This window comes from Sorex araneus, chromosome 4, assembly GCF_027595985.1.
Source record: "Sorex araneus isolate mSorAra2 chromosome 4, mSorAra2.pri, whole genome shotgun sequence".
In the NCBI taxonomy this organism is placed as follows: Eukaryota; Metazoa; Chordata; class Mammalia; order Eulipotyphla; family Soricidae; genus Sorex; species Sorex araneus.
Window position 1 is genome coordinate 211,261,302 of NC_073305.1, and position 21,578 is coordinate 211,282,879.

Below are 21,578 nucleotides of genomic sequence, written 5' to 3' on the forward strand. Positions count from 1 at the left end.
GATTGCCGAGCGCTCGATGGGGCCGAAGGCCAGCGGGAGCGGAAGTGGCGGAGCCGCCGGAAGTAGCCGGAATCCGAGCGCCGCTGACAGGGCTCGCAGGCTCTGACTGGGGCGAGGGGCGACGGGAGGAGTCGCCCGCCATGGAGCTGGGCGAGCTGCTGTACAACAAGTCGGAGTACATCGAGACGGTGCGCGAGGCCCCCTTCGCGCCCCCTTCGCGCCCGCCCCCTGGAGGGGCCGGCAATGGGCGTGGACGCTGGGGCTGCGCTTTGGGGGGGCGGGGGTCCCGGTGTCCTCGGAGGGCCCGCGGGGCCGGGCCGGGCGCGGCCTCTCGCCGCCGCGCCGCGCACCCGGGCAGAGCCGCCGGCGGGGTGGGTGCCGTGGGCGCGCCTGGCCGGGCCCCGTCGGGACCGTCAGCCCGGGTGACCGCGGGTTCTCCCCACGCTCTGAGGCCGTAGACGCCTTTGCGCGCGAGGGACCCGGGGTCCAGGTTGTGTGTTTGAGGACCCCCGGGTGGGGGGCGGGGCGCGGACCTTGTCGCTGGCCGGGCAGGGCCGGGATCAGACCTGGCTTGGCCGCGCGCAGCGCCCCGGTCCCTCTGGAGCTGGAACCCTGCACACTGCCGGGTCCCCCCAGCACTGCCCGCTGTGGTGCCCCCCCGTCCAGCCCCCCCCCAAAGAAAAGAAGTGTGGCATAGACCCTGGAGTGCGCCGTGATGCGGAGACCTGAGACCCCCGTCCCCCCAATTCTGGGTCCACTGTTGGCCCATCTCCGCGCCTGTTCGAACGCCCCCCACGCCGACTCGGTGACCTAGGGCGACGCCCCCCCCATCTTCCCCCGCCCCGCCCCCCATTTCGGTTCCCCAACCCCCTCACAAAAAAACGCTTTTTGTGTGTGAGCAAAAAGCGTTGGCTCACACGCCTTTCTTGCCTGTCCTGCATTTCCAGGCGTCCGGAAACAAAGTGAGTCGCCAGTCGGTGTTATGTGGCAGTCAGAACATCGTCCTCAATGGCAAGGTAAGGCGCCCCCCGCCCCGGGTAGGTCGCGGTGGCCGCTTGCCAGGTCGCAGGGGTGCTTTTCTCCTGCCTGGGGAGACTCAGAAGAATTTGACCTTGTTTTTGTTTGTTCGTTTGTTCGTTTGGGGGGTCATGCCTGAGTGCTGCTCAGGGCGTAATCCTAGCTCAGGGATCATTCCTGGTGGCATTGGGGTAGGAGATGAGTGGGGCGGGCGTGGACCGTTGTCTTGCTGGGAATCTAACTAGGGTCCCGCATGGTGCAAGCCGCACGCCTTACCCCTAGTGCTCTCTGTCTGGCCTCTGCAGCTCACTCTCTCTGGCCCTAAAATTGTTCGTTTGTTTAGTTTTTTACGTGACACCTGGCGTTGCTCAGGGCTTACTCCTGACTCTGCACTCAGGAATCACTCCCGGCAGTGCTTGGGGCACCATATGGAAATGGGATGCTTGGGGTTGAACCCGGGCTGGCCGCGTGCAAGGCAAACGCCCCACCTGCTTGTACTATTACTGCTTCTGGCCCATTACATCTTTTTGAATTAAAGTTTTAATAAGAGACCGAGACATAGTACAGTGGGTAAGGTGCTTGCCTTGGGTGCAGCCGACCTGGGTTCGATCCCCGGCATCCCATATGGTCCCCTGAACCTGAGAGGACTGATTCCTGAGTGCAGAGTGAGGAGTTACCCCTGAGCATTGCTGGGTGTGACCCCCAAAACCAAAATAATTTTTTTTCAAATGCTATTTATTAATTATTGGGTTTTGAGCTACAGCTCTCAGTGTGCTTAGTACTTACTCCTGGCTCTGCTTCAGGGATCATCACTCTCAGAGGTGTTGGGGGCCCAGGGGCACTCTCTGCAATACTCACCTAACCCGGCTGGCTCTGTAGTGCTGAGGTGCAAGACGGGTGCTCTAATCCGTGTACTATCTCATCAGTCCCTATTTTTGGCTCTGGATTCTATTCCACTGGTTGATATGTTTACTGTTTTAGTAGATTTTGGTATCAGAAATCATGAGTCCTCCAATTTTAGTTCTGTCTCGGTTGTTTTGTTTATTTAGAGCCCTTTATTTTTAGAAGGACATTTTAAGTGTGGGGATGTAGCTCAGTGATAGAGCAAATGACTTCACATATGTGAGGCCTGGAGTTTTATCCTCTTATCAATGGATTGGGGCGGGGCACTTTTTATCAGTATGTTAAAGAGCTTATCACTCTCAGGCCCAAATACTGGTGGTCCAGTTCTTCGTTTGGAAGAAAAGTTCATGGTGTTGACTTAATTTTCCTGTTTTATAACACATACGTTATTTTGTGTACCCTGGTCAGCTGAGTATAAGACGATTGCTCTACCCGCTGTACTATCACTTCGGCCCTGGAGTAGCTTTTTTGGGGCAGGGTGGGCTACACCTGGCAGCACTCAGTGGTTATTCCGGGCTCTGTACTCAGGGATCACTCCACTCTGAGTGGTCAGGGTACTTGGAGGATGCTGTGGGATGCAAGGGGTTGAGCCCTGGTTGGCAGCATTCAAGGCAAGTGCCCTACCTGCTATACTATCATGCAGCCCCTGAAGTGGCTTTTTAAATCAGGTCACAGTCCCAGGTTGCTGGGAACCACTAGGGCCACACCAGAGGTGCTGGGTGTGGACCTGTGGTCCAGGAATCAAAACCGGGGCCACGTACAGGCTTGGCATGTGTGCTGCTGCTCGAGCTGTTTCCCTCGCCCCCTGTAAATTATGTATGGAAAAAACTTTCTACTGTTTATGTATGTATCCCCAGGCAATGTGCATTGCTTGGTTTTACTTGGTTTTCTGTGGCTTTTTTTACGTTATACTAACAGTAGGGACCATTTGTATCACACTTTGTGAAGGACCAGCATTCTCAACTCCTTTTCTGATTCCTGTGCTTTGCACATTTTCATTGCTATGTACAGTGCTTCCTTAATGGTATAGGTGTCCAGTTGTTGTGAACAATCCTTATGCATTTCCAGTTCTGTCCCTTGAAAACTCTGATTTCCATTTTCCTGAGTCCTCTGTCAGTCGTCACATTGCCGACAGGGATATGCCAGGGTGAGATCAGTGTGGTAGACAGGATGAAGCCAGTGGAGAATAGTGGTGCCAGGTGAATTAAGGATGTGACCCAGCTCTGCCCAAGCTGACTGTTGATTGTCCTGTGGAAATTCAGACCTATAGTTCAGGCGCTTCTGATTTTCTCCAAAGAGATTGGAAATTTTGAGTTTTTTTTAAATGTAAGATGTCTCACTAGTCAAATGATAACACATAATTAAACAGTAAGTGCTACATGGATTTAACAAAGCATGTTTCTGGGGACAGTTCTTAGAACAACTTGCCATCTTTGCTTCATTTACTGTTGAGTCCAGTGAACTCTGTGAAGACCTCTTTGATTTTAACACCCTGTTGCCTTGTTTCAAGTTGACTTATTTCCCTACCCATCCCGCTCAGACAGGTAAGGCAGGTGCTCAGCAGCACCCCTGCCCCTGGACTTGTACTTCACTTTATGTGACAGTAAACCAGGAATTGAGTTCCTCTTGCTCAATTACTTTTACCACCAATGATAATCTTTATTTCTTGGGTTGGGAGGGCGGGTGTTTGCTTCTTCCATGGGAGTGTAATTTAGGCTGATGAGGGATTTATATAGATTGTCTGTATTTCCAGACTAAGATTGTTATCTTCATTTAAGACACAATAGAACTATAATGACCACTACTAAATGTTCAGACTCTGGAAGTTCTCTTTTCTCCCCAAAGAAAAGAAAGTTATTTTCTGTGTTCACACACAGAAAAATGCACCAAAAACAGTCATTGAAGTCAATTATGCATCTCAGATGAAAGAAGTTCTTAATAGAGATAGGCATTTCTTTAAGCTGGAAGGGGCTGGTGTTTATGCTTTGCTGTTTAATTTTCCCTCTCCCTTTCATTGTTAATCTGCCATGACCAGGGTTCACCCACTAGTTAGGGTACTTGCACGTTTATTTAACTTGCAGCACTCGCTTTGGTTACCAAGAGGGGGTCGCACACTTCAGTTCTGGTGCTCACACACAGGTTGCAGTGCTCTGGCGATTTCACACTTTGTCCTGGTGCCAGGGATCCCCAAAGACAGCGTGTCAGGATCTCACTCAGCAAGTCGGGCAGTAATGAGGACAATGTGTGTCTCCAGGTCAACATGACAAGTGCCTTACCTCTGAGCTATCCCTGGGCCCAGACGTATTGGGAGGGGGAGCATGAAGGTAGGAATGTCAGGATTGAACCTAGGGCATCACAACATGCTCTACCACTGCACCACATGCACCGTTGAAAAACGTAGTCTTTAAGTGGGAACCAGAGCAGTAGTGCAGCAGGTAGGACGCTTACCTTGCATGCAGCTGGCCTAGGTTTGATTCCCATTCCTGCATACTGTCCCCAAGCACTGCTCGGAGTGATCCATGGGCCCTAATCTATACATTTATAAACTTGTAATTCCACGTATCTTCTAACCCTCTGATATCTGAAAATGCCCTTTTGTGTTTGGTTTATTCAAATAATAATCTAAACAAGGCCAGATGTACATTGTGTGTGGGTTGTAGATCTTTAATTCACTTTCAAAAAATCTGTAACAGTTCATTTTTTTTCTCCTTTGTCACTTAAATGTTAAGGAACTGTCCCGCTATCTCCTCAAATTTCCACATTTCTGAATTGGACTGCTTTCCTTCATATGGACCGTTAGCTGCCATCTTTTGTGTCCCCCTGGCATTCCCCGCCACCCCACCCCCCATTGGTAATTGATTTATATATCCCTCACTCTCTTGTTTATTTCTTCTTTCCTCATGGCCTAGGTACTGATTGAGGTTACCTTAGGTACGGAGTCCTTTCTTTTTTTAAAGCCACTGTGGTCATCTAAAGCGGCATTTCTTAACCTTGTGAACCCCCATGGCATTCCGAAGGGGTCCAAAATAAAAAACACCTAATTGGGAGGTCATGACACAAGGGTAGGGGTCCCGTTTAGAGAATAGGACAGCAGCCAGTAGGTCAGGATCACATGAGAAGGGGATTGAGACACGCCGAGCTAAAGGATCACTTTCCCATCAGTCTCCCTGCTTCCTCCATGTAGACTCCAGGCCACTAGCAGAATAATAGCTCTGAAATGAAAATTCAGTTGGGTTCATTTTTTTCTTTAAGGACCAGAGATATCAGAGCAGGAAGGGCACTTGACTTGTTTACAGCTAACCCAGGTTTGATACCTGGCAACCAGTATGTTCCCCCAAGCACCACCAGGAGTAATTTCTGAGTGCAGAACCAGGAGTAACCTCTGAGCATCACAGGGTATGGTCCCAAAGTAAAAATAAGTAAATAATCCTTTCCTCACAATCTTTTTTTTTTTTTTTCTTGAGAGAGAGCTGGGGCTCACTTGGAGCCACTCCTGGCTCTACTCAGGGCCAGGGGCTATGCCTGGCAGTGCTCTTGGGTTCACATATGCAGTACCAGGATTTGAACCAGGGTTGTGGCCACAGCCCTATGCTTGGCTGCCATAATCTTTGTACAAGCTTTCTGGCCCTCTTATTGATTGCTCTCTAGGAAGAAAAAATCTAGCAACCTGGTTGTGACTTAGTGGTAGAGCATCTGCCCTATAAGCGTGAGCCTATGAGTTTGGTCCCTGGCACTGTCACACATTGTTGAGTGAGATCCTGCTGGTTCTTGGCCAGATCCTGTCATGTTCCTTGGCCCACAACAAATGTGTGATCTCTGATGCACTGCAGCCACATCTCTGTGTGTACCACAAGTATGGAGCACTGCGACCAATTGTGTTTGAGTACAAGTATGGAACAGGGTCTGGAGTGGTCATACAGTGGGTAGGGCATTTGTCTTCTATGCAGCCAACCTGGGTTCAATTCTCAGCACCCCGTTGGGTCCTCTGAGCCACCAGGAGTAAGCTCTGAGCACTGCTGGGTGTGGCACATCATCATCCCGTTGATTGTCGATTTTCTCGAGCGGTCTCAGTAACGTCTCCATTCATCCTATCACTGAGATTTTAGAAGCCTCTTGTTACTCGTCCTTCCCAATGGTGCCACATTGGAGGCTCTTTCAGGGTCAGGGGAATGAGACCCATCACTGTTACTGGTTTTGGCATATGAATATGCCACGGGGAGTTTGCCAGGCTCTCCCATGTGGGCAGGAAACTCTCGGTAGCTTGCCAGGTTCTCCAAGAGGGAGAACGAGGCTGTAAGATGTCGTGTGGCTGCAGTGCGGCCTCGCACTTCCAGGAGCGTGGTTTTATGGTACCTGGATGTTGGCTGTTGATGGGATCACACAGCGCCAGGGGCATTTTCTGGATGTGATCACCTAGCTACTGGAAAATGGAGGGTCTGGACAGAAGAGGCCCAGTCCTGATCCTAGCAGGCTTGGAGATCTCAGCCCCGGGTCCCACACACCTGGGTTCCTCTGCTGGTTCCTTCATGCGTGAGGCTCACCTGAACGTGTGGAGAGGGGCCTTGAGCATGGCTGTGGCTGGGTTCCGGAGGTCTTTGGCTGCGGGGGCTCTGCTCGGGGCGGGGAGGGGACCTCAACCCACTCCCTCCAAGGGGCCCCGGTGAGGATAGCCAGGTGCGGGGGCAAGAGACTCTTGTGTGACCTGAAAACCACAAAAAATTATTTGGGGCTGGAGTTATAGTACAGCAGGTAGGGCCTTTGGCTTGCTCACAGCCGGCCTGCGTTCAGTCCCTGGCACCGCATATGGTCCCCAGAGTACTGTCAGAAGTGATCCCTGAGTGCAGAGCCAGAAATAAGCCCTGAGCATTGCTGGTTGTGGTTCAAAAAGAAGTAAGTGGGACTGGAGTGATAGCACAGCGGGTAGGGCATTTGCCTTGCACGCAGCCGACCTGGGTTTGATTCCCAGCATCCCGTATGGTCCCCTGGGCACGGCCAGGGGTAATTCCTGAGTGCAGAGCCAGGAGTGACCCCTGAGCATTGCTGGGTGTGACCCAAAAAGCAAAAAAAAAAAAAAAAAAAAGAAGTAAGTATGAAGCACTGCCACCAAGCGTGTACCCTTCACTTTCCTGACAAGAAAGGAAATGGAAGAGGAAAAGGGGGAAACCCAACTTAAGCCTCTTAAACCTCTGTGCTTAGCATCTGTAATTCCCAATAAGACTGACTTTTTCAGCTGCTGTTCTAGCTGAAATCTGGCAACGTTCAGCCTGGCTGGGCGTGGCAGTTCAGGACATGAGCCCTGTGATATGCCCCTGGGATCTAGTGGAGTCACAGACCAGCAGGGTTCCTTGCTCATGCCTTGACCCATAGTGCCTGGGCCAAGGCACCAGTTCAGGGCCACGTTTATTTTTATTTAGTTTTATTTGTTGGCTTTTGGGGTCACACCGGGCAGTGCTCAGGAGTTATTCCAAGCACTACACTCAACAATTACTCCTGGCGGTACTCGGGAACTATATGGGATACTGGGGATTGAACCCGGATCAGCCGGGTACAAGGCAAATGCCCTACCTGCTGTACTATAGTTCTGACCCCCGCAGGGCCAAGTTTAAATCTGCTCTCCAGTTCAGCCCCGCCCCTAGCCCGTAAAATCATCTCCCCCTCTCCTCTTCTGTTGAATGGGGGTTGTCTACACTGGTTGTGGTGCTTGGATCCTTTTTAGGTGCAGTGCTCATGAGTTCACACACTGGTTGTGGTATACACGTCTCCTAATACCATAGTGGTTCCCTGTGCTTATCTACTTGGCTATGGTGTTCCCTGGATAGCATTCTGAAATTGCACTCAGCATGTGGACAGGTGCCAGTTCACTCCCCAGCACTGCACGGTCCACAGAACACCACCAAGAGTCATTCCTGAGCACGGAGCCAGAAATTGCCTCTGAGCACTGTCCTGTATGGCCCCCACTATCACCACCATAGGGGCTTTTTGGGCAGGAAAACACGGGGCTGCTCCAAATAGCTCAGCGGGCTCTGGCATAGGCACTGCATACTGGATCCCTGGGTTTCCCCTCCCTCCTGTTGTTGCACGGCCCCTAAGCACTGAACCAGGAATAGCCTCTGAGCACTAGAGATGTGGCCCTCAAAAAAAAAAAAAAGTAAAAAAGAAATTATTGGAGTTGAAAAGCATGTTGACCAGCGCAGATTGTAGAGCAAGTATCAGAGAGAGGAAATGGAAAGTCTGCTTTTATTTCTGGCAGAATTAAGGTGATGTAGCTGTCTAAAAAGTCTTAGTTTTTTTCCCCAGGAAAAACTAGTTTGTTCAGAGTTGTGTTCACTATTGCTCCAAGTAATAGCATGACCTATTCCTCCATATCACAATTTAATGCATGGATAATGCCACCAGTAGCGGTATCTTACCCAAATATAAAACAAGGTAATTAAATAACATATTCTTTGCTAAATTTGTTCAACTATTTTATTGAATACACACACAAAATAGTTTTCCCCCATGTTTTCTGGGAACAGTGGGCATGTGCATCTGAGGAACATGTAATGAACATACATCTCATGTATATAAAATGGGCGAGAAACATCATCAGGATGTGTTTTGAGCTTGGTCAGGAGAAGAAAGGTGAGTGTAGGTCAAGGAGGGTTCCACTGTGCAGCTGCTAGTATTGTCTATGCCTTATCACTACGGAGGTTTCCTCGGGCTCTGTCTAGGCTCACTCAGCCTGAAGAATGTGTTGCAAGGTGGCTTCTCAAGGAGGGATTGTCACATCCTAAAACTGCCGGCCTCAGACCAGTTTCTGTTAACTTTCTTTTTTTTTTTTCTTTTTGGGTCACACCCGGCAATGCACAGGGGTCACTCCTGGCTCATGCACTCAGGAATCTCCCCTGGCGGTGCTCAGGGGACCATATGGGATGCTAGGATTCGAACCAGGGTTGGCCTCGTGCAAGGCAAACACCCTCCCCGCTGTGCTATCGCTCCAGCCCCTCTGTTAACTTTAAAAAATATATATATATATATATATATATGTATTTTATTTTTTAATGAATCACCATGAGGTACAGTTACAGACTTACAAGCTTTTGTGCTTACGTTTCAGTCATACAATGATCGAGTACCCATCCCTCCACCAGTGCCCATTATACACCACTAGTGTTCCCAGTATCCCTCCCATCTGTTAACTTTCTTAACCCCTGCGAGTTTAAGTTTGAGGAGAAGAAAAGCTTTTTAAAAAGTTTTTATTTGGGGACTGTAAAAAATAAAAACGCATGCGCAGAAGGGGGATGTTATGTGTGTGTGGTGTTGTTCTCAGGCTCTCAGGGCGGCGCTCTCTCTCTCTCTCTCTCTCTCTCTCTCTCTCTCTCTCTCTCTCTCTCTCTCTCTCTCTCTGTTCACTCGCGTTCAGTGCTCTTTGTATGGATGGGATTGGGATGGCTTCTCCTTGTGCTCTGCTTCTGTGTGTGCCACTGTGCTGTCTTCTGTCTGTCTCTCTATCTCTGTCTCTGTCTCTGTAGTCTCTGATCTGGTCTCTTCCGATCTCTATTCTTCCAGTTTCTCTCTCCAGAGCCCTCCTGCTTCTGTGTCTTCTCCCTTGCTTCTGTGTCTTCGCTCTTGCTTCTGTATCTTCTCTCCACTTCTGTGTCTTCTCCTGTATCTTCTCTTACAGTCTTAGTTTATATAGCAATCACACAGGGTGGTGACACAAAGGTGGGTTGAACATTAACAGATCAACAAAGAGGGGTAAAACCACTCCTCCAGGAGATTAGCAAAATCTCATTTAAAGAGATTACTCCAGATTACTAGAAGATCCGCTCAAGGGTGGGATCCAAACAAGGATGTGTCGCTTTCTTCCTTCCTCAGCTAGTAATCCACTTAAATAGTTGTAGTAAATTTACTTCTAATATTTCTGGCAATGTCATTCTGTATGAGCACAGTAAGAGATTTATCAAACTTAAAGTTTGGTTCTTCCTGAGGATATCTCACTATATATTCTAGACCACAGTCCTCAGGTCAGGTTAGTCTTCCTAACTCCAGCAGGATGCTAGTCTTGTTGTTACTTTTGGATCGTGACAGCATTTGTCTATGACCATGCTCTCAACTTATAGTTGAGTATTGTGGTGCTTTGGCCTGGCGCATTTCGATGCCAGGGTAGCTCACAGCTTGCCCTGGAACCATTCCGTTCCTTGTCGGGACCCTGCTTTTGGGGTGCTAGGAACTAAGGGCAACTGAGTTGAGAAAGCAGATGCCCAAGAGTAAATATTATTGGAGTCAGTTAGCTCCCAAGTTACAAAGCATAATGTTAGTTGTCTTCCTGTGTCCATACAGAAAGGCCATTGCTTTAAGGTAAACTAAATTCCCTGCAGCAAGGCTAAAAGGACAAACCCAATGTTATCCTACAGGGGACCACAGCCCCAAAGGGTTTATTCTTGACTTTGTGCTCAGGGATTACGCCTAGCTGGCTCAGGAGACCATATGGAGCACCCAGGATTAAACAAAGCTGGGCATGCACCCTACCTGCTATACTATCACACAGGCCAAAGTATGAGTAAAGCTTTAATCATTCCATTACACTCATGTTCTTCAATGTTTATTCAGTGCAGCCTGTTCATGTAACATTGAAGGCAGTTTGTGCTATACTAGGAACATATTCCAGTGAAGATTCTGTTGTAAGCGAAACTCTTTACCTTACAAGTTCCCCTTTGTTTTGTTTTTTGTTTGTGTGGGGGGCAGGGCCAGTTATTCCTGGCTCTGCACTTAGGAATCACTCCTGGTGGTGTTCAGGGAACCTTATGGGATGCTGGGGATCAAACGTGGGTTGGCCACGTGCAAGGAGATTGCCCTCCCCACTGTACTATGGCTCCCGCCTCTACAAGTTACCCTTTTGAGAGAATATGTGACCGATCATAACATAACTCTGGCTCAGAGTCGTGTCGCCTACTCTTTGGTTTGTATTTTTGGCTATGTTGCTGATTTTTTAAAAATCTGTTTTGTTTTCTAGACCATTGTGATGAATGATTGCATTATCCGAGGAGATCTGGCAAACGTGAGAGTTGGACGCCATTGTGTGGTGAAAAGTCGAAGTGTCATAAGGCCACCATTCAAGAAATTCAGCAAAGGGTATGTAATTTAGTTACCTTGTTTTATTTTGGGGTAAGAGGCTGCTACTGGTGGCATTTTCCTTGTAGTAAATTGTTATACGGAGGAATAGGTTATGCTATTATTCGAAACGGTGAGTAAGAGTTCACAGTAGTGAACGCAACCCTGGTTGTCTTTGTTCAGTTGATTGTTGTTACCAGAAACAACCACTTCAGCTAGCAAAATGGATTGGTGTTCTGATGAACAGACATAGGCATAGTCCATGGAATCCGAGGGTAGAAGGAGGAGCCAGACTACTAAGAAACAGGAACTTATAAGTAGGCTACTAGCCAGCAGCAAGACAGCTCCTCACTGCACCACTCTTTGTCTCTTTCATTATACCGTGTCTTCCCGGTTCCCTCCACAAGTCTGCTTCCCTCTCCTTCCTTTCGGATAGGCTGGGTCTTCCTGCTTTGCTCCTAGATACAACACTACTGCTTCAGACCCTCACTTATATCTCCTCCCCATGTAGACTTGGTTTTTAGTTTTTTGTTTTGAAGTGAAATAGATTTTATTTGGAGGCTTCTAGAAGGTGAAGGAAGAAGAGAAAGTGAGAGAGAGTAATGTGCTCAAGAGAGAACACGAGCTTCTCCAAAGGCAGAGAGGGCCCCTATACACATCCCAGCATTAGATATAAAAGCATTAAAGCACACATCTCACGAGGGAAGATGCGGGTACAACATGTGCTTGGGCATGGGCTCAGGCACCACATGTGCTTGGCCATGTGGGTGGGTACAAGCAGTACGTAGGCTCGGGCAGCATGTGTTCCCCCCCCCCCCATATAGATTTGTAACTGCGGGCTGGAGAGATAGTGCAGGAGTTATGGGCTTGCCTTGCATGTGGCTCACTCACTTTCATCCAAAAACTCAAGTAAATAAATAGATGTTCAAAGTACATTTTGTTTGGGGGCTCCTCCACTTGGCTGTCCTTAGAGCTTCCCCCTGGCTCTGTGCTCAGGGATCAAACCCAGGTTCGCAGGTTCGCTGTATCCAAGGCCAGCGCCTTGCCTGCCGTACTGTATCTCTGGGTCCTGAGATCTTAGGTCTTATTTCCAGATTCTTGGCTAAGGGAATCTGATGGACTCTGATTGAGTTAAGTGTTGACCTCTGAGCTAAATACCTCTGACTCTCAGGGAATAAGGAGTGTCAAACAAGGGACTCTGGCATGGCAAGAAAATTGAGCGCAGTGCCTGCTTGGTGGTGGTGGTGGTGGTCTCTACGCCTTTCTTCGTCCTCGACTGGTCTGGTTCCTACCTACAGCACCATTTGTGTTCTTCTCAAAAATTTAACACGTGCTTACTGTGATCTCTCCTTATGCTAGTCCTGGATGATACACGGGACATGTAAAGATGGATAAAATAGCCTCACGGGTCTCAAAACTTAGTTTGTAGGACAGTTGAATGGACAGGTAGCTAGCACCTAACGTGATGGCTGCTGTATAATGTGATGTGCCTGTCACATGACAGAGGAACACGGAGAGGAGCCGGAAACTCAGGGTACATCCTGCATTTCCCAGCTTAATGGTGTGCTCCAGACTTCCCTTTAAGTGCGAGCTTTGGAGCACAGAGTCTCTGTAAATCTCTCACATGAAAACATTTGCTAGTTAGTGCAGCAGGCTACGGGGGAAACAGCAAACCTCCCAGTGCCTTCTTGTGACTTCCTGTTGTGACTGATGATCTGCTAGACTTGTGGACGCTTCCTTTTAATTAGGGCGTCACTGCGCTGGGTCCGATCAGGAAAAGCATGAACAGAGGGTTTATTGATAAGAGGTGGCGTGAATCAAATAGTCCATATGAGAAATACAGAAAGGTGAAAGTAATTAATAGCAAGAGTTGAACAGAAGGTGAACAGGGATTTTCTCTTTCACTTCCCAGCGTCGGAAGCAGGTAACAGTAGGGCTCTGCTGCTGAGCCATCCCAGTGGGATGAGTTTTCAGGATGAAAGGGAAGGACTAGCAGTCCTGACACAGACTGCACTGAGACCAGAGAATTCACTGCCACACGAGAGTGCAGACTCAGAGTAGGAATGGGGGCCTGGGATTGTGACTTCGTGGTGTAGAGTGCTGCCTCACCTGTGTCAGGCTGTGGCTTTGAGCTCCGGCACCTCCTCATTGGCACTGCTCTTGTCATTCCCCAATGTCACAAGTGTCACCTCTAGCACACTGCCACCAAATATCTGTGAGTCAGTTGTGCAACCCCCCAACCCCCCAGACATCACAATAGTAGCAAAAGAAAGGGACAATAATTAAAAATATGGGGGGACTGAGAGCTCAATGGGCTGAACCACATGTCTTGCATACAGAAGCCCCCAAATCAGTCTCAGTGCTTCATTCATCCCTCATTTTTCTCACCTACCCCCCAAACCCCAGAACTTCTAGAGGGGGCCTTGCTGGCTGCAGTGCACCACCAGGCCAGAGCCCCAAACTGTTGGACCTGCACAGTTGCATGAGATAGTGCCGATACTGGCCCCTGGCCCCAAGCCCTGCTGAAGGGGCGTAATAAAGACAATCCGGATGGACAAGAAGATTTTAGTAATTATACATCTGCAGAGGACCGGTTATCATCTTTCACAAAGTGGAACACAGGCATGACGAGAACTATCTGCAGCTCTTCCTTATTAGTGCCAGTCCAGAGATTTCACATCCCACGTATCTGACGGTGGTCACAGGACCGCCATCGGTGACATTTGAGGAATCCTGGAGGATGCGATGATGTCAGAAGTTGGGGTGGTAGAGGGGTGCTGACATTGGTGGTGGGTGTGGTGTTGGAACATTGTAGGCCTGAAGCTCTATTAGTAACAGGATTGTAAATCAGGTGTCTAAATAGAAATTGAAAGAGCGAAAAAGAAGTGGGGGGGAAAGCCTGCTGACTCCTACTCATTGTTCTAGCCTTGATTTATATGTCACCTTGAATTAAGTTTTCACCAGATCTCCAAGATGAGTGCATTCTCCTAATTATAGTCTCATAACTCGGAATAATTTTCTCAATGGCACTTTTACCAACAGTAACTAATTACTTACATAATAACTCCTTTCATCTGTCTTGTCTTCTCTTGACTGTAAGCTTCCCAAGGGCAGAATCATGTCCTTTCAGCTCGCCATTGTAACCCTCATTCCCAACATGGATTCAGACTTAATGGCAGGCACTCAGTAAAATGAATGCCTGTATGAAGATTGTTAGTATGTCAGATGCTAGAAAAATCTATCCCCTGAATGTGATCTCGGTCCCCCGAAGCAGCACAGAGCAGAGGACTGAAAATGTGTTCAGGGAGCAGTTTTGAAGGAAGCAGGAATGAGCAAATGTTCCTTTATTTTTATTTGGTTCCAACTCTTGTAACTTAACAGTCTTCACTCTTTGCTATTTCCTTACACATTATGTGGTCTGATATTTTGGTGGTGTCTCTCTTCAGAATTATAGAATTTCTCCACATGAGAATTCTTTCTTTGCCAGGAGCAGTTTTACCAAGACAAGATGATATAACTGGGATTAGGAATTCTGCTTCTGTAAACCTTGACCCAAAGTGTGACCTGTTTTTTGTCATGTTCTTTTTCTTCTTTAGTGTTGCGTTCTTTCCTTTACATATCGGGGACCATGTCTTTATTGAGGAAGATTGTGTGGTCAATGCAGCTCAGATCGGCTCTTACGTTCACGTTGGCAAGAACTGTGTGATTGTGAGTATGGCGATAAGCAGCCTTTCTCCCCTCTACATATGTCCCTCTCATCACACGTCTTCCACTGTTAACACACAGGGTCCAAACAGTTTCCAATTTACAGGGGCTATTTTTCGATTTGTAGCTTCTCCTAGGCATTCATATTTGTGACTTATCTTTATTCAGCCTCTTCTATATGACCTAAAAGTCTTCAATGATTCCACTTAATCCCTAGTCATTCCAGGAATGGTGGGTAGTTTTATGCCCTGTTTGCAGGTGAGAAGATAGAAGCCCTTAAATACGAGCTAAGACAAGGTTAAGGGGTGGTAAAGCAGAATTTGAATTCATGTGATTTGAATAGCCATGTGCTGTCTGGTGTAATTGTTACAGTAGACACGGATGCTACAGTCTGGTGGGAACAAGGGAACCTTGAGGGATTGACAACGGGCCGACGGGCATCTTGGAAAGGAAACTGGTGTTCAGAAGGGTCAGAGTTAGCATGGGGCCAAAGAGATGAGAGTTTGTTGGGGAGGGCATTTGCCTTACACACATCCGACCTGGATTCAATCCCTGGTACACCCTAAGGACTCCCAAGGATGGCCAGCAGTGATCCCTGCGTGCTGGGGAATCAAACCCAGGTCAGGTGCATGAAAGGCAAGTTTCTTACCTGCTTTGCTATCTTTCTAGCTTCTTAACCTCAAAATGCTGTGGGTAATGACAGAACTGAAAAGTGATGCTAACAGATAGTCAGTCATAAAATTCAGGCTGAAACTTCAAATAGCTGCCATTTGCACTTGGGAGAAAAAAAAAAGAATAAATTGCTTCATATCCAAATGAGCTTGTTACCACTTTGTCAGTTTGTCATTTCCAATTTGTTTTAATACCATGCACTTATAGGTCTTATATGAATGAATCCAGAGTATAGAAATAAGCCCTAATTTCATGCATAAATAATTCTGAGTTCCACTGAGGTCATAGGAATTTGTCTCTAGTTCTGTTTCCTGTGTAACTCTTGGGCAGAATTTCCTCATGGGATAAGACTAAGTCTCCGTTCTGTCCTGTAGAAATTGCTTTAGGAAAAACTGCTTTCCCAGTGGTCCTAGTAGGACCCTGATGATGCCATTCATCAGTCTGGTTTGGCGTCTGTATTGATGCCCTTGACTAGTTGTTGCAGCCTGACTTGGAGTTGGGGGTATGTGATGGGAGGGATTTAGATAATTTCCCAGGAAAATGCAGATTCTATCAGTAGAAGAAAGGGGAGTGGTTGTAGGATAAACAAAATAACTGATGTGCACAGAATTAAAAAATAAATAAAATTAGAAAATAAGGTAGAACTCGTAGAAGAATGAATGTCTGAGTTCATGCCTGAGCTGACATGAACTGTCACTAGGGTGACATGCTGCCCTCACCCCAAAAGTACATACATACGCCTATCTCTGTTGTCTCTTGCTATAACAAGTGCCGTTTGAAATAAGGAATTACAGCCAAGCTCCTTTTGCTGTCCTTGTTACTAAATAATAACGCAGTTGGAGAATTAGGAAATAGCTTCCCACACGGTAGACTAGGTAACTTTTCTCTCATTTGCTGGTCTGTTTCCTATTAACAAGATTTTAATTTCAGGGGCGCCGATGTGTATTAAAGGACTGCTGCAAAATTCTCGACAACACAGTGTTACCTCCAGAAACTGTGGTCCCCCCGTTCACCGTCTTCTCAGGCTGCCCAGGTAACCTTGCATGTTCATCGTCACGATTCATTTTGTTTCCATCACAAAAGTAATATATGCTGTTTCTGTCTCTGGTAATATATTGATCTGCTAATTTTTAAATTCTCCTTTAAATGCCTAAAAATACTTAGAAGTACTACTTAAATACAGCCTGGGGGGCCAGAGAGCTGTTACAGGGGTAAGGTGCTTGTCTTGAATGTGGCTCATCCCAGTTCAGTACCCAGCACCACATGTAGTCAGGAGTGATCCTGTGTATATAACCAGGAGTAAGCCCTGAGCACTACCACTTGGAGGCACCCCTTGCCCTCCCCCACCCCCCACCCCCCCAAAAAACATCTGGTATCCTTTGGTGTAGACTTTGGACCACACCTGGCATTGCTTAGTGGTCACCCCCTGTGGTGCTCAGTCCCAGGTGGTGCCTATGGGGATCAAGCTCACCACAGCTGTATGCAAGGCAAGCACGTTCTCTCTAGCCCATAATCTCTTGCCTTTTTTAATGCCTAGTTAAGTTCACAGGAAATTATCGAGGGTTAGAGCAAAGAGAAAAGAAACCTGGCCTGTGAGCTGCTAAGGTGAACTGTCTCCATGATAGAATGACTTAGGATTTGATCCTAGTCTTGGGGTGAGAGGCAAAACTTTGGAAACATACAGGTAAAGAGATACCCTTGAAAGATGATTTCTTGGGGTTGGAGCAGTAATACAGTGGGTAGGGCTGTACCCTACCCACTGCTGGGATGGTATTTGCCATGCACACAGCCAACCCAGATTCAATCCCCAGCATCCCATATGGTTCCCCGAGCATCGTCGCCAGGAGTAATCCCTGATTACTGGGTATGACCCAAAAAGAAAAAAGAAAGATGACTCTTCAATTAAAAAATTGAGATAGAAAAATAAAATCTGTCACCAGATGGTGGGGTCAAGGGTGGGAAAGGGCTTCATCAGTTGGTGCTCAGTTCTACTCTCGGCTCCTTACTCTAGCCCTTTGAACTATCTCCCTGGCTTAAAAAAAAAAAAAAACTCAACATGTATATATTTGTAATCCTGATCTTGCCTGCTAATTTGTAAAAGGTGCCTAGGAGAATTCTTTTAGTTTTTAGACCACTTTTTTTCTATCTTCCCTGGGTGGGTTTTTTTGTTTTGTTTTGTTTTGTTTTGTTTTCTGTTAGGGTAGCAGCAAGGCTCCACCCAGTGATGTTCAGGGCTGACTTCTGTCTCTGTACTCAGGAATCACTCCTTATGGGGCTTGGGAAGAACATTTGGGGCACCAGAATTGAACCCAGGTTGGCTGTGTGCAAGACAAGTGCTTTACCCACTGTGCTCTCTTTTGCCCCTTCTTCCTCTTGTTTTATCTCTCTATCTAAGCTGTATAGCTTTTTATGTGGATGTATAGATACGTGTGTATATGAAGGTATGGTATTTCTTGTGTGTAACATACATACATTTATATACACACACCAAAAAAATTTTATACCTATTTAGAGACCACTCTGTTCCAAAACTTTTTTTTTGGGGGGGGGGGTCACACCCGGCGATGCACATGGGTTACTCCTGGCTCATACACTCAGGAATTAACTCCTGGCGGTGCTCAGGGGACTACATGGGATGCTGGGAATCGACCCCGGGTCGGCCGCGTGCAAGGCAAACGCCCTACCTGTTGTGCTATTGCTCCAGCCCCAACATGTTTTTATTTTTGTTTTGTTTTTTGTTTGTGGGGTGGGGGGCGGGGGGCCATGCCCATCTGTGCTTAGGGCTAACTCCTGGCTTTGTGCTCAGGACCATTTGTGGCCACATTCAGGGAATGGGGTGTTGGGTTAAACCTCTGCACTACTTTACCACCTCAGAAATACGTTTTCGTAACAGTATATCTTGTACGTCTTATCAGTGTGTAGACTTGACTTACTCATTTTAATGGTTACATGTTTTTTACCTCATATAAATGTGCCACAATAGAATAATTCCCTTGCTTCTTCACTAGTGATAGTGTTGCTGCATTTACACTGTTGTACAAATACTGAGCAGTTGCGCAGGAAGTTAAATTGCCAGGTCACAAAACTTTAAAGTTTTTTAGTTCTTTCTTTTTTAAAATTTTTTTGGCTTTTTGGGTCACACCCGGCATTGCACAGGAGTTACTCCTGGCTCATGCACTCAGGAATTACTCCTGGTGGTGCTTGGAGAACCATATGGGATGCTTGGGAATAAAACCTGGGTCGGCTGCGTGCAAGGCAAATGCCCTACCCGCTGTGCTATCGCTCCAGCCCTTGTTAGCTCTTTCTAAATGCCTCTTCAGTATGAAGGCATACATCCATCCACAGTATATGTGAATGCCTCTTAGAAAATTTTCAATATGATTTTCTCATATTTTGTCCCCCTCTAGAACATTTCTGCCCTCCCCACCTTGTTCTGTATGCAACGAGCATGCTTGAGCATTGGAGTTGATCTTCTGTAGGGACAGAAGGGACCTTTCCTGCCTCAAAAGGAAACCTTGGCTTGTCCAGTAGGTGTCTCACTAGACTCCTGAACGCAGACAAATCCATGACCCCAAACAGCCACCCCAGATGTGGCAGTCAGAGCTGCCTTCATTCTTCCTAGCATGCATAGTAATGACCTCCTCTCATTTGCTGGATGGTATTTGTCCATTTGGTAATGGCTTTGTTTGTTTTCCCTACACGTACCAATTGGCATCATCTGGAAGATGTGCTTAGTAGAAGTGCTGTTAGCGCTGAAGCTGGGAACTCCGTGTGTACTGACTAGCAGATGGGGCGCTGTGGCAGTGCGAGCTGCAGGCCTGCTGGCTCCCTGGGGCTTGACCAGGTCTTTCTTTCCCTAGGACTGTTCTCAGGGGAGCTCCCAGAATGTACCCAGGAGCTGATGATTGATGTCACCAAGAGCTACTACCAGAAGTTTTTGCCCTTGACACAAGTCTAACGTCTGTGCCTAAAGTCTTGAATTCGCATGAACTCTAGGATGAACTTGGGGACTAAATGACCAGTGAGATGGAACAGAGCTCTTGTGTCTCTGACACCTTCCACCTCGTCTTTTTTTTTTTTTTTTTAAGAATTTCTCAGTCCTGGAGGCTGGAGAGACAATGCAGTAGGTAAGGTGCTTGTCACGCACGTAGCTGACCTGCGTTCAGTCCTGGCACCCTATGTGTTCCCCCCAGCCCACTAGCAGTGATCCCTCAGTACAGAGCCAGGAGTTAGCCCTGAGCACTGCCAGGTGTGGACCCCAGACATACAAAACTCTTCTCATACAAAAGTTCTTCTAGGCACCAAGACTTCATACCAGAACATCCTGGAGGGGAGGGGTCATTGTCGCCAAATCTGTGCTTAAACTTTGTCTGTTGGCCGCCATCTATGGCATACAGAACCATCTACGTGCAGCACTCTAGCTGGTTTATTGTGTGCCTGGACCCTGCCTAGAGTAACGCTGTGTTCCGGTGCAGAGGGTTGGATTTGGGGTGCCATGCACAACTCACAGGGGTCAGCTCTCCTGCTGCTAACCCATCTGGCCACAGTTTTTCATAATTTTTTTTTAATTTTTCATAATTAAAAAAAGAGTGTTTGCAACTTTTTAGAACCCAGCTCCCTATTTACTAATTAAACTTGAAGGGAGGGGCGTTTCTCTTTTTCCTAAGAGAATGCTGTGGAGCATTCTCTTCCAGGGCTTTGATTTTCACTAAAAGGGAGGCCTACAATACCCAGGCTGGTTGTGCAGTCCCAGGTTCGAATCTCTTGTGTGCATGAGTGGGGCAGACCGTCTCACCTGCCTCATCCCTGCGGGCAGCAGTCGAGGCCTTATCCCACTGAGTTGCAGCATTTGTGACCCTGGTTCCCTGACCCAAAACCATTCACCCTACTCTGCATTTGCCGTGAACCTCACTTTTCAGGCCAGGATATCTTACTTGGGCCCACTCGCCTATGTCTGTGGGGCCTCTAAAATTACTCTGTGGGCACAGAGCCACAAAGTCGCCAGTGGGCCAGCCCGCCGTGGCTCTGCCCTGCCTATTGTCTTCGAAGGGAGTGTTGGAAATGGAAGCCTGAGAAGGTGGGCCTGGCCGTGGCCGAAGGCCTGGGCTCTGCTGGGAATCGGGTAGAACAGTTCAGCCCAGAGGGTTAGGACCTAGCAGGAGGTGTCTTCACTTACTCTCTGGTTGTGGCTTTGCAAAAGCAGCTGTATGTAATCATCTCCGCTAGTTCAGTGTAACGCTTTCCTGCTTTTAAATGTCTATTAAAAGATTGACATATGAAACCAGTTATTTGAAAGTGATCACTCTACTTCCAGTGAAACCTATCTCCATTCCTTCGGCAGTTTTCTTCGTGCCTGGTGCCCTGTCCCCAACCAGACATTCACATAGTAAGGTGGTTGTCACTCCCATTTTACAAATGGTGGGGGAGGCCGGGGTGGGGGGGCGGGGGCGAAGCACTCCTCTCTGAGATGCCAGATAACCCGGCCAAGCCCCTCCAGTGAAGAAGTAGCTGATCCCAGAGCCCCACCCAGGTCCGTCTGGCCCCTCAGCCCATGCATTTTAGCTCCGCCTTGTGAACTGACAGACTCACAGACCTTGGAGCATATGTGTGCTGTGCCATGCTGATAGCAGAGAAGGTTGCAGGGTAGGGGTGGGTGGGAGGGGGCGTATCTGGGTGACTCCCCACTGCCTCCTTTATGCCAGTGTGCAAGATGGGTTTTGGAATTGGCAAGGATTAAGTATTCTCTACCGTCTTAATGTTATAACCCACCCTGTGTTTGAATATCTCTAAAGGACACTTGTCACTTTCTGCCCTCAACTCCATCTCTTTTTTTTTTTTTTTTTTTTTGCTTTTTGGGTCACACCCAGCGATGCTCAGGGGTTACTCCTGGCTTTGCACTCAGGAATTACTCCTGGCAGTGCTTGGGAGACCATATGGGATGTCAGGGATCGAACCCGGGTCGGCCGCGTGCAAGGCAAACGCCCTACCTGCTGTGCTATTGCTCCGGCCCCTTTTTTTTTTTTTTTTTTTTTTTGCTCTTTTGAGCCATACCCAATGGTACTTCGGGCATCCTCCTTACTCTGCACTTTGGGGATCACTCCTGGTGGGACTCGGGACCATATGGGATGCTGGGAATCAAACCCAGGTTGGCCTCATCAAGGCAAACACCTTTCTTGCTTTCCCGT

At 47.8% G+C, this 21,578-nt stretch overlaps 1 protein-coding gene across 1 annotated transcript; it reads left to right on the plus strand.

Annotated features, from left to right (window-relative positions):
- The first annotated feature begins 41 nt into the window (after positions 1-41).
- Positions 42-20,677, plus strand: DCTN5 (dynactin subunit 5). The gene is made up of 6 exons (XM_004604112.2): positions 42-188; positions 948-1,016; positions 10,919-11,037; positions 14,613-14,724; positions 16,324-16,426; positions 19,254-20,677. The coding sequence occupies exons 1-6, from the start codon at positions 141-143 to the stop codon at positions 19,349-19,351; spliced, it is 549 nt and encodes a 182-aa protein (XP_004604169.1). The 5' UTR covers positions 42-140; the 3' UTR covers positions 19,352-20,677.
- The last annotated feature ends 901 nt before the right edge of the window (positions 20,678-21,578 follow it).